Below are 12,500 nucleotides of genomic sequence, written 5' to 3'. Positions count from 1 at the left end.
GTTTTGTTTTTAATCTCAAAAATCCCTCAAAAAACCGACATTTCTGACTGTGAGCGGGGTCGCCTCTCCACAGATCTGACCTGGAACTCGGTCTGGTTTGGTCTCCGTGGAGATAGAAAGGTTTTATTTAATGCCACACTGTGAAACATTCCAGACCAAGCAGAAACATCTCCCTGGAGAAAAGTGTTCCACCAGGAAAAGTTACACTGTGCAGCTTTAAGTTACTCTTACTCGAGTAGTACTTTTCCCAAATACTTTTAACTCTTACTTGGAGCTCTACCTTGTACTTCTACTCGAGTAAATATTATTTTGAAGCAACAGAGATTAAACCAAACCCTCTTGTTGTTGTTGTTGTTTTATTGTAAGTTTGTCTAAATAAGTAAAAGTTTAAATCATGAATAAATTCTTAAATCAGACTTGGAGTCCGTCCATGTNCTGCACTGTGTAACTTTTCGGTTGTTGGTCCTTCACCTGTTTTTTTTTTCTATGGTTACGTCACCGCTCTGCCTGGAATGTTCCACAGTGTGACTTTAAACAGATCTACTTTACATTTATTCAATCACAGGTTTGTTTGTTTTGTTTTTAATCTCAAAAATCCCTCAAAAAACCGACATTTCTGACTGTGAGCGGGGTCGCCTCTCCACAGATCTGACCTGGAACTCGCTCTGGTTTGGTCTCCGTGGAGATAGAAAGGTTTATTTAATGCCACACTGTGAAACATTCCAGACCAAGCAGAAACATCTCCCTGGAGAAAAGCGTTCCACCAGGAAAAGTTACACTGTGCAGCTTTAAGTTACTCTTACTCGAGTAGTACTTTTCCCAAATACTTTTAACTCTTACTTGGAGCTCTACCTTGTACTTCTACTCGAGTAAATATTATTTTGAAGCAACAGAGATTAAACCAAACCCTCTTGTTGTTGTTGTTGTTTTATTGTAAGTTTGTCTAAATAAGTAAAAGTTTAAATCATGAATAAATTCTTAAATCAGACTTGGAGTCCGTCCATGTTCTTCTTCTTCTCCGGCGTCGGGTCTCGGGGGCATCAGTCTAAACAGGGACTCCCAGACTTCCCTCACCCCGGACACTTCCTCCAGATCCCCCACAGGGACCCCGAGGTGTTCCCAGACCAGTCCAGAGACGTAGACCAAAACATGTCCAGGTCGTGTTCAGTTTAGTCCTGGTTTAGTCCTGGTTTAGACCTGGTTTAGTCCTGGTTTAGACCTGGTTTAGTCCTGGTTTAGTCCTGGTTTAGTCCTGGTTTAGTCCTGACCTGGTTTAGTCCTTTTAGTTCTGGTTTAGTCCTGGTTTAGTCCTGGTTTTAGACCTGGTTTAGTCCTGGTTTAGTCCTGGTTTAGACCTGGTTTAGTCCTGGTTTAGACCTGTTTAGACCTGGTTTAGTCCTGGTTTAGACCTGGTTTAGACCTGGTTTAGTCCTGGTTTAGACCTGGTTTAGACCTGGTTTAGTCCTGGTTTTAGACCTGGTTTAGACCTGGTTTAGTCTTGGTTTAGACCTGGTTTAGACCTGGTTTAGTCCTGGTTTAGTCCTGGTTTAGACCTGGTTTAGTCCTGGTTTAGACCTGGTTTAGTCCTGATTTAGTCCTGGTTTAGTCCTGGTTTAGTCCTGATTTAGACCTGGTTTAGACCTGGTTTAGACCTGGTTTAGTCCTGATTTAGACCTGGTTTAGTCCTGTTAGTCCTGGTTTAGTCCTGGTTTACCTGGTTTAGTTCCTGATTTAGTCCTTTAGTCCCTGGTTTATGAGACCTGGTCCTGGTTTAGTCCTGGTTTAGTCCTGGTTTAGTCCTGGTTTAGTCCTGGTTTAGTCCTGGTTTAGTCCTGTTAGTCCTGGTTTAGTCCTGGTTTACCTGGTTAGACCTGGTTTAGTCCTGATTTTAGACCTGGTTTAGTCCTGGTTTAGACCTGGTTTAGACCTGGTTTAGTCCTGGTTTAGTCCTGGTTTTAGTCCTGGTTTAGTCCTGATTTAGACCTGGTTTAGTCCTGGTTTAGTCCTGATTTAGACCTGGTTTAGTCCTGGTTTAGTCCTTTGTTTAGTCCTGGTTTAGTCCTGGTTTAGTCCTGATTTAGTCTTGGTTTAGACCTGGTTTAGTCCTGATTTAGACCTGGTTTAGTTGCGTTTTTAGTCCTGGTTTAGACCTGGTTTAGTTCTGGTTTAGTCCTGGTTTAGACCTGGTTTAGTCCTGTGAACCTTTTCATTCGTTGCTTCAGTCGAGGGGAATTTCATTTGCCTCTTTAACCATTAAAGAAAAAAAATGGTGTATGAACAGAAGCTAAAAGAAGATAATTTTATATTAATAATTATTGATTTTAGGTAAAATATTTTATTCACAAATGTCGTTTTTTTTTTTTTTTTTTTTTTTTTTTTTTTAAAGATAAAACTAAATATAACACACACTTTAAAAATGACCTGAAACTTTTCGTTAACTCACTGAACCTGAATGAAAGAAAAGAAACCGGCGGGATTCTTGTTCTTTTGATCAGAACCTTTTTATTATTATTATTATTATTATTATTATTATTATTATTATTATTATTATTATTCTACAATTGTGTTTTGATCTATGCTGTATCTCGGATTTTGAAGTACTAATTAAAAAAAAATAAAAAATTATAAAGTTGCGTGAGCGTGTCCCTTTAAAACCCCAAAACCCACAATGCACCGCTCCTGTTTTCACTTCCTGGTTGGATCCACGTGAGTCTCACCGGCGTGAAACATGTCAACAACAAACCCTCCACCCGCGGCCCGAGCCCCGCGGCCCCGCGGCCCCCGCGGCCCCGGGGATGAACGGGGACGGCGGGGCGGGGGACCGGGAGCAGCTGGAGGGTTACGCGGAGTTTGAGGCTCTTCACGCGGCCGCGCTTCAGGCTGCGGGGCTCCCGAGGATCTACTGGAAAAGTCTGCACCGCAAGATCCGCGACGAGGTGCGTGAATCAAGAAAACACGAGTATTTTAAAGAACACGCGAGTATTTTAAAGAACACACGAGTATTTTCCAGTTGTATTCGGTCTATGACTCCAACAAAACTTCATAAAACATCATAAAGTATCAGTGTTGTTCCTCCTGTATCACTGTTATTAGTTTGTACAACCAGAAACGAAAAAAATCTAAACAAAACTAAAAAAAAAAAAAAAATCACACTTTTTTTTTCATTCTCATTGTGGTTTATTTTGTACGAACATAAACGATAAACTGGGTCTAAACTGGGTCTACATTTGGTCTGAATTGGGTCTAAACTGGGTCTACACTGGGTCTACACTGGGTCTAAACTGGGTCTGAACTGGGTCTAAACCGGGTCTAAACCCGGTCTAAACCGGGACTAAACCGGGACTAAACCGAGACTAAACCCGGTCTAAACTTGTGTCTAAACCATCATCATAAACTGATGGATTCAACATTTATATTAATCTCACTGTGTATGTAATGATTTCATGAGTTGCAGAAGGTCATGAAGTCCTGTCTATTCAATAACAGGAAACATCTTGGGCGACCATTGCTTAAGGAGGATAAACTAAGGAGGATGAAATGAGGAGGGCAGACTGACCTTAACTCTGGCTGAATACTGTACTGAAGTGTTATTTTTGTGTTTCCTGTAAGCAAAAAAGGAACTACTCCTTTAATGTTTAATGTTTTGCATGTTCCCCCTCCCGTTCTGAGATGAGTAGTTCCCATGTAACTAGGGCTCCTAATACTGAATAAAAGGCTTTAGAGAGTATTTGAGAGAACAGCAAGTTACATGTAACTAAAGTTCTTCTCTCGGTTCTTCTCCCTCCACGCGTGTAAAAGATATTAATCTCTTGTCTTCTCTCTTGTTATTGAATATTGAGTATAGGTAAAGGTGAACCTATCATAAACGATAAACCTTTTTGCCTTTATTAATATTATTATTAGTTTGTACGAAAAACAAAACAACATAAGATGACTTTTTTTTCTGCTCCTTTTCATTCATTTCTTGTGAGTTAAAATTTTTAAGTTTTTTTTTATACTTTATGAATGAAATAAACAAATAAATATGTATATATATATTTTTTTTAAGTACAAACTAGTGGTCCAAGAAAAGTCAGGATATAAAAGTATTTTGGGAAAAGTACAACTGAATTAAGAGTAACTGTGTGAACATCTGGTTAATAATTTGAAGTGAATGTGAAGTACAAAACTAAAGCTGCTCTGCGTAACATTTTTGTTTTTGTGTTTCTGTCGCTCAAAAATAAAATAATTCCTTCTGTGAGCGGGGTCGCCTCTCCACAGATCTGGCCTATAACTCGGTCTCGTTTGGTCTCCATGGAGATAGAAAAGTTTAATGCCGTACTGCGCCTTCAGAAAGTTACGTACTGTGGCTTTTAAACAAGAAAATGTAATGGTCATAGTCATAATATTGTACAGAAAAAACCTGTCAGGAGCAGAGGGACCGTCTCCAGGTCTGGTCTGGTCTGGGTCTCGGTCTCGGTCTCGGTCTCGTCTCAGGTCTGGGTCTGGGTCTGGGGTCTGGGTCTGGGTCTTCTCGGTCTGTCTGGTCTCGGTCTGCTGGTCCGGCTCCTGGGTCTCTGGGGTCTGGGGTCTGGTCTGGTCTTCTCGGTCTGGGTCTCCAGGTCTGGGTCTGGGTCTGGGTCTCAGGTCTGGTCTGGTCTGGTCTGGGTCTGGGTCTCCAGGTCTGGGTCTGGGTCTGGGGTCTGGTCTGGGGTCTTCTCAGGTCTGGGTCTCCATCTGGGTCTGGTCTGGGTCTGGGTCTCCAGTCTGGTCTCTGGGTCTGGGGTCTGGTCTTGGGTCTGGTCTGGGTCTGGTCTGGGTCTGGGTGGTCTTGTCTCTGGTCTGGTCTGGGTCTAGGTCTAGGGTCTGGGTCCGGGTCTGGGTCTCTCAGGTCTCCAGGTCTGGGTCTGGGTCTCGGTCTGGGTCTGGGTCTCGGTCTGGGTCTCGGTCTGGGTCTCGTCTGGTCTTGGTCTGGGTCTTGGTCTGGGTCTTGGTCTGGGTCTCCAGGTCTGGGTCTTGGTCTTGGTCTGGGTCTCCAGGTCTGGGTCTGGGTCTTGGTCTGGGTCTGGGTCTGGGTCTTGGTCTGGGTCTGGGTCTTGTTTTGGGCTGATGAGGTTCTGTTCCAGGTGTTCGACGCTGGAGAGGTGTTTGGGATCGTGCAGATTCACTCGGACTCGGACTCGGACTCGGCCCCCGGCATCATCGGGTCCAAGGTGGTGGTGACGCGGGCGAGCGGCCTCCAGACGGACGACCCCGACAGGTGACGCCGCGACACGATTAAACATCCACTTTAAATCATGTTCTAACGCCGAGACCGTCTCCAAAACACCTGGACTTTTGTTTTGTTTCATTCACACGTTTAACACGTCTGAACCGGGTCTAAACTGGGTCTAAACTGGGTCTAAACTGAGTTTAAATCAGGTCTAAACCCGGGCTATATTTGGTCTAAACTGGGTCTAAACTTGGTTTAAAATGGGTTTAAACCCGGTCTGAAATGGGTCTAAAATGGGTCTAAAATGGGTCTAAATTTGGTCTAAACTTGGTCTAAACTTCGTCTAATTTGGGTCTCAACTGGTGTCTAAACTGGTTCTAACTTGGGTCTAAACTTGGTCTAATCTTGGTCTAAATCGGGTCTCAACCGGGTCTCAACCGGGTGTCAACTGGGTCTCAACTGGGTCTCAACTTGGTTTAAACTGGTTCTAACTTGGGTCTAAATTGTGTCTAAAAGGGTTTTTAAACCCGGACTAAAATGGGTCTGAAATGGGTTTAAATTTGATCTAAATTTGGTCTAAACCTGGTCTCAACTGGGTCTCAACTGGGTCTCAACTGGGTCTAAACTGGGTCTAAACTGGGTCTGGTGTCAGGGTCTGTGTCTGTGTCGGGTCTAAACCGGGTCTGTGTCTGTGTCGGGTCTGTGTCTGTGTCGGGTCTAAACCGGGTCTGTGTCGGGTCTGTGTCGGGTCTAAACCGGGTCTAAACCGGGTCTGTGTCGGGTCTGTGTGTGTGCTGGGTCTAAACCGGGTCTGTGTCTCTGTGTCTGTGTGGACCATGCCTGGACCTACCGGTCGGTCTACGCGCGGCAGCAGCTGCAGGAGGTGCCCGGGCTCATGTCCAGGATGGCGGCTCTGATGGGACTCGACTTCCACGGAGAAATCCCAGATCCAGAGTCCGTGGAGCAGGTCCTGGAGGAGATGTGGAAGTACAACCAGACCTACCAGCTCTCACAGGGGGTAAGGACCGGGACCGGGACTGGAGCCGGGACTGGAGCCGGGACTGGGGACTGGAGCCGGGACTGGAGCTGGGAACTGGACTGGGACTGGAGCCGGGACTGGAGCCGGGACTGGAGCCGGGACTGGAGGGGACTGGACTGGGGACTGGACTGGGGACTGGACTGGGGACTGGACTGGGGACTGGACTGGGGACTGGACTGGGGATGGGAGCGGGACAAAAACAGGGTTGGAAAAAAGGCCCGAGTCCGGCCCCGTGTCCGGCTCCAGGGCGTCTGACTTGTTCGCGTCTCAGTCGGCAGAGCAGAAGGTTCCGGTGTGGTACATCATGGACGAGTTCGGGTCTCAGGTCCAGCACTCGGACTCGCCCTCGTGTGGACTCGCCCCGTTCTTCTGCGTCCCAGAGCAGGTCACCTACTCTGTCCTCTGGCCCCTGGAAGATCTGGACCAGGACGGTGAGACCAGAGACTGTGTGTGTGTGTGTGTGTGTGTGTGTGTGTGACGTGTGTGTGTGACGTGTGTGTGTGACGTGTGTGTGTGTGTGTGTGTGACGTGTGTGTGTGTGTGTGTGTGACGTGTGTGTGTGACGTGTGTGTGTGACGTGTGTGTGTGTGAGTGTGTGTGTGATGTGTGTGTGTGTGACGTGTGTGTGACGTGTGTGTGTGATGTGTGTGTGTGACGTGTGTGACGTGTGTGTTTGTGTGTTTTGTGTTCAGACGAGGTGACGAGGGATTACGCGTACGGGGAGACAAACCCGTTGATAAGGAAGTGTCGACTGTTGCCGTGGAAACCCGCCGACCTCGACGACGTCAGCAGCGAAACAACGGAGCCTTCGGACGAATATTACCTGGTAAATCTCCAAACCGCAGACTCTGGACCGACTCTGGACCGACTCTGGACCGACTCTGGACCGACTCTGGACCGACTCTGGACCGACTCTGGACCGACTCTGGACCTGCTCTACAAACTCTTCTCCTCAGAACTTTCTCCATGTTCTAGTCGTTTCTTCTCAACGACACCTGACGTTGAGAAGAGGCGTGTGATCTTTATTCTACTGCCTCGTCATTTTGGTCCAAATGTTAAAAAAAAACCTCTGCTCTAGTGTGATGTGCAGCGATCCAAGCCCGCCGCCCCCGCCGCCGCGCCGCCGCCGCGCCGCCGCGCACCCGCCGCACGCACCGCCGCACGCCCGCACGCCGCCGCGCGCCGCGCCGCACGCCCCGCCGAGACTTAAAGTTTGTTTTTTGTTTTTTTCAGGCGATCGCTCAAGAAAACAAAGAGCAGCTCCCGGTCGAGATCGAATCTTTCACTGTTCCTCACGACAGAGTCCTGAAGTAAGACAAGTCCTGCCCCTGTCTCCTCTCTCCTGCCCCTGTCTCCTCTCTCCTGCCCCTGTCTCCTCTCTCCTGCCCTGTCCCTGTCTCCTCTCTCCTCTGCCCTGTCTCCTCTCTCCTGCCCCTGTCTCCTCTCTCCTGCCCCTGTCTCCTCTCTCTCCCTCTCTCCCTGTCCCTCTGTCTCCTCCTCCTCTGCCCTGTCTCCTCTCTCCTGTCTCCTGTCTCCTCTCTCCTGTCCCCTGTCTCCTCTCTCCTCCCCTGTCTCCTCTCTGTCTCCTCTCTCCTGCCCCTGTCTCCTCTCTCCCCTGCCCCTGTCTCCTCTCTCCTGTGTCCCTCTCTTCTGTCTCCTCTCTCCTGTCCCTGTCTCCTCTCTCCTCCTGTCTCCTCTCTCCTGTCTCCTCTCTCCTGTCCCTGTCCCTGTCCCTGTCCCTCTCTCCTGTCCCTGTCTCCTCTCTCCTGTCCCCTGTCTCCTCTCTCCTCCCTGTCTCCTGTCTCCTCTCTCCTCTCCCTGTCTCCTCTGTCTCCTCCTCTCTCTCCTCTGTCTCCTCTCTCCTGTCCCCTGTCTCCTCTCTCCTGCCCTGTCTCCTCTCTCCTGTCTCCTGTCTCCTCTCTCCTGTCCCCTGTCTGTCTCTCTCTCCCTGTCCCCTGTCTCCTCTCTCCTGCCCCTGTCTCCTCTCTCTCTCCTGCCCCTGTCTCCTCTCTCCTGTCCCCTCTCTCTCTGCCTCCTCCTGTCTCCTCTCTCTCTCCTCTCTCCTGTCTCCTCTCTCCTGTCTCCTCTCTCCTGTCTCCTCTCTCCTGCCCCTGTCTCCTCTCTCCTCCTGTCCCTCTCCTGTCTCCTCTCTCCTGTCTCCTCTCTCCTGTCTCCTCTCTCCTGTCCCTGTCTCCTCTCTCCTGTCCCTGTCTCCTCTCTCCTGTCCCTGTCTCCTCTCTCCTGTCCCTGTCTCCTCTCTCCTCCCTGTCTCCGTCTCCTCCTGTCTCCTCTCTCCTGTCTCCTCTCTCCTGTCTGTCCTCTCTCCTGTCCCTGTCTCCTCTCTCCTGTCCCTGTCTCGTCTGTCCTCTCTCTCTCTTCACATTTTTCTGTGTTTCTATCGTCTTTTCTCTTTCGTCTCTTCTGTTTTTCACTCTTTCCCTCCAGGTGAGATAAAAGTTCTCATGACTCAAAGTTAAATATTTAACAAATAAAATAAAATATAATTGTGGTGTGGTGACACGACTTAATATTTGAAATAAATACAAATAAAATAATGATTTTCTGACTTATCTCCATGAAAACAAACTGACATCAAAAACACCAGCGACAGTTTTTACACTTTTATCTGTCACCACCAGAACACTGACAGTTACACACTTTGTACCTTGTGTGTATGAGTTGTATTTTACAATACTGTGTGTGTTTTGTGTGTTTCAGAGTGTATTTAACAGTATTTGTGTGTGTTTGTGTGTGTTTCAGAGTGTATTTGACAGTATTTGTGTGTGTTTGTTTGTGTGTGTTTCAGAGTGTATTTGACAGTATTTGTGTGTGTTTGTGTGTGTTTGTGTGTGTTTGTGTGTGTTTCAGAGTGTATTTGACAGTATTTGTGTGTGTTTGTGTGTGTTTGTGTGTGTTTCAGAGTGTATTTAACAGTATTTGTGTGTGTGTTTGTGTGTGTTTTGTGTGTGTTCAGAGTGTATTTAACAGTATTTGTGTGTGTGTGTGTGTGTGTGTTTCAGAGTGTATTTAACAGTATTGCAGTATTTGTGTGTGTGTTTGTGTGTGTTTTTGTGTGTGTTTTCAGAGTGTATTTCAGTATTTGACAGTATTTGTGTGTGTTTGTGTGTGTTTGTGTGTGTTTTCAGAGTGTATTTGACAGTATTTGTTGTGTTGTGTGTGTGTGTTTTTGTGTGTTTGTGTGTGTGTGTTTGTGTGTGTTTCAGAGTGTATTTTGACAGTATTTGTGTGTGTGCAGTATTTGTGTGTTTGTGTGTGTTTGTGTGTGTTTCAGAGTGTATTTAACAGTATTTGTGTGTGTTTCAGAGTGTACTCGGAGCTCTCTCAGGTCAGTAATAATCTGACTCACCCTCGGTTTAAGTTGACGGACGATCAGGACGAGGCCGACGTCATCTGGGCCTACAACCACATCAAGGACTTCAGGTCAGACTCGTCCTGCTCTAGTCTTGGTCTAGTCCTTGGTCTAGTCCTGCTCTAGTCCTGCTTTAGTCCTGGTTTAGTCCTGGTTTAGGTGTGGGGTGACGACTGTATTTTAAAAGCAATAAAGTTTCCTAGCTACAGTTTTATCAGCGTCTCCAAAATATTGTAATAAATATTGTACAATGAGATGTGTATTGTGATAATATGGAACCGTGAGATTTGAACATCGTCACATCGTCCCCCGCAGCAGCAGAACCCGGCTGAGAAAAGCTCTTCCTCAGTTCCCTGTGTCTCTGTCTCCCCCTGCAGGACTCTGAGTGAACTGCGTCCTCACGTCCTGCTGAACCAGTTCCCGTGCGAGAGCCTCCTCACGGTCAAAGACTGTCTGTCCGCCGTGTCCCGCCGGGTCAAGTCCGACTGGCTCCCGCTCACCTTCAACCTCCAGACCGAGCTGCCGCAGTTCATCCGCTGCTTCCAGACCAGAGCCCAGAGGTAACGGGCGCTTTAAAGCTCCACTGCGGAACGTTCCTGCTTTGCCCGGAGTCTCTCTGTGTAGAATCTGTGTCGCTTTTATTCACTACGGGAGTTTTTATTGTTCAAAAATACAATCGTGTTGTCTGTGAATGCGGCGCCTCTTCCACAGATCTGACCTGTAACGCAGCCTACAGTGGGCTCCTTTGAAATATTCTCACAGCTTTCTAGACAAACTTTGAGCTGCTTTTGGGTCTGGTCAAGTGTTAACGGAGGGAAACAGGCAGATTTTTGACGTTCAAATGTCTCTTATTCAGAAACTAGAGGAACTATTGAAATAAGTAAAGTATCAGAATGTAGGAAAGAGTTACACTCCAACAGGGTCAAGTTAAACCTGTGAGATTCTTTCAAGTTCAAGACAAAAAATTAAAAAAAACTCACATCAGTAACGGAGGGAATGAAATATGCAGCACTTTTTGGTCAATAAATCCAAACAGTGATAACTCTTGGTTCTCACTTACATATCCTTAACAAACTGGTTTGAATATTTGCTTCATATAGTTTTCTACCATATGGTACAAGATTAGGTTGAAAAACCTCTGACTTTTTGAGTCATGAGATTTTTTATTAAGAAAGTTCATGGTAACGGAGGGAAAAGTAACGGAGGGAAAATTGTTCAAACAAGTAGAACAGAGGTGTCAAAGTCATTTTGGTCCAGGGGTCGTATCCAACCGACTTTGATCTCAAAGGGGCCGGATCAGAAAACTATATATGTGCTATCTATCTATCTATATATATATATATCTATATATATATATATATATATATATATATATATATATATATATATATATATATATATATATATATATATATATATATATATATATATATATATATATATATATAATATATATGTATATATATATATATATAATATATAATATATTATAATAAAATATGGTATATAAACTCAAAAATAACAATAAGTTCAAATATTTGTGCAGAGAAACACAAATCTATTACAGAAATCTTTTTTGATTTGATGAACTCTTTCTTTTACAAAATATTATTTTATGAACAACCTGAAACTTTAAGAAAAATACAATTTCAACACAAAGTTTTAACATGAACTTGTATGTAAATAGGAATAAATCAATTTTTGTTGTAAAATCCTGCACTCGGCTCCACTTTTCTCATGTTGGACATTTTTCTGATGAGGGTGTCACGGTCAACAGTCAAAACGATCGTCCTTTAAGAGCGTTTGGAAAGAGACAAGTCTTCATTTGTGCTGCTCTGGTGGGAGGGGCCACGTACAGAGACGCTGGAGACGCTGCTGTGATAAACACCACAGAAAATGAACAAGATTTTAATAGAAAATATCATTAAAATATTTTAGTAGAAAATCAGCCAAGGGCCACTTATGTTTGACACCTGTGAAGTAGAAGGTGCAGGATTTTACATCATTTGTCACTTTTTTCTTCTGAAAACTTTAATATTACTTCAAAATGAAAGGAAACTATTTCTATAAAATATGTCAGTCCTTCCAAGAACATTTTTATCATTTTAAATACTTTTTTTTTTTTGGAAAAATCCTGTCCCTTCATCAACAGTTCAAAGATGGAATAACACAAGATATGATGAAATACAAACATTTATTTACATGATTTTCAGGTCTTTGAAATTTGGGAAATAATTTTTGTTCCATGTTTCATACATGGTCTGTTTAAAACGGATGGAACTTTAGAACCAAAAATGGTACAGAAAAAAGGTCAACAGTTTCATAAACTAGAGTACATATGTATCTGTTCAATACATTTTTATATCAGATGAATTCACTTGAGTTTTTGACCTTGTTGTTTACTTCTGCTTGACCGGGTCCTGTTGTAATTTGAATTCCTTATTTTCCTTTTCTTTTGTGTCTGCAGAGGTGAAGACAACCACTGGATCTGTAAACCCTGGAACTTGGCTCGAGGTTTGGACACTCACATCAGCAACAACCTGAACTGCCTCATCCGACAGAGAGAAAGTACACCAAAGGTACAGGATATTATAACAGAATATGATCTGAAATATATAGGAAAAATAACTGTACAAAGAGAGAGAGCAGGCCAAAGGTACGGAACTATGTAATATAATATAATATGATCTGAGGCCCCGTTCACACGAGTGTGTATGTGAGTCCAGATGTGATGGGGACTGTGGGACTCCTGAAAACTCTGATACTCTGATGTAGGAGCTGGAGTCTCGTCCTGATTGGACACGACACTGTGACTCGCTCCTTCTGATTCTCTGGGTTTGTGACGTCGTCATGTGACGATATTGAGGAAAACAGTTTAAACAAAAAACAGAGCAGCAAAC

General features: G+C 44.9%; 3 protein-coding genes across 3 annotated transcripts in view; all 3 read left to right on the top strand.

The window, feature by feature from the left end:
• Positions 1–988, top strand: part of snx4 (sorting nexin 4) — a 42,879-nt gene extending 41,891 nt beyond the window's left edge. The window contains exon 15 of the mRNA XM_055159996.1: positions 472–988. The gene's annotated coding sequence lies outside the window, so the exon portion shown is untranslated. The remainder of the gene's footprint in view (positions 1–471) is intronic.
• Positions 989–2,778: 1,790 nt separating this feature from the next.
• Positions 2,779–5,243, top strand: LOC129410929 (tubulin--tyrosine ligase-like protein 12). Its single transcript, XM_055160026.1, has 2 exons — positions 2,779–2,936; positions 5,106–5,243. Exons 1-2 carry the CDS (start codon positions 2,796–2,798, stop codon positions 5,241–5,243), a joined length of 279 nt encoding a protein of 92 aa, XP_055016001.1. The 5' UTR covers positions 2,779–2,795.
• A 783-nt stretch (positions 5,244–6,026) lies between these two features.
• LOC110168346 (tubulin tyrosine ligase-like family, member 12) overlaps positions 6,027–12,500 on the top strand; it is a 6,634-nt gene continuing 160 nt past the window's right edge. Inside the window, exons 1-7 of the mRNA XM_055160001.1 lie at positions 6,027–6,209; positions 6,502–6,661; positions 6,923–7,056; positions 7,464–7,540; positions 9,555–9,671; positions 9,978–10,160; positions 12,068–12,500. The exon at positions 12,068–12,500 is cut by the window's right edge and continues 160 nt beyond it. Of these exons, the coding sequence (XP_055015976.1) occupies positions 6,087–6,209; positions 6,502–6,661; positions 6,923–7,056; positions 7,464–7,540; positions 9,555–9,671; positions 9,978–10,160; positions 12,068–12,272 (999 nt within the window). The 5' untranslated portion in view covers positions 6,027–6,086 and the 3' untranslated portion in view covers positions 12,273–12,500. The remainder of the gene's footprint in view (positions 6,210–6,501; positions 6,662–6,922; positions 7,057–7,463; positions 7,541–9,554; positions 9,672–9,977; positions 10,161–12,067) is intronic.

The sequence above is a fragment of the Boleophthalmus pectinirostris genome, unplaced genomic scaffold, assembly GCF_026225935.1.
Source record: "Boleophthalmus pectinirostris isolate CB_2022bp ecotype Guang Dong unplaced genomic scaffold, ASM2622593v1 HiC_scaffold_2826, whole genome shotgun sequence".
Classification (NCBI taxonomy): domain Eukaryota; kingdom Metazoa; phylum Chordata; class Actinopteri; order Gobiiformes; family Gobiidae; genus Boleophthalmus; species Boleophthalmus pectinirostris.
The sequence above is the reverse complement of the archived record's forward strand: the minus strand, read 5'-3'. Positions and strand labels throughout refer to the sequence as shown.

Bases quoted from the DNA above. Each gene is read 5' to 3' on its own strand.
- LOC129410929 (XM_055160026.1), top strand. From the start codon at position 2,796: ATGAACGGGGACGGCGGGGCGGGGGACCGGGAGCAGCTGGAGGGTTAC. The intron at 2,937-5,105 runs GTGCGTGAATCA...GTTCTGTTCCAG, and splicing joins ACCGCAAGATCCGCGACGAG to GTGTTCGACGCTGGAGAGGT.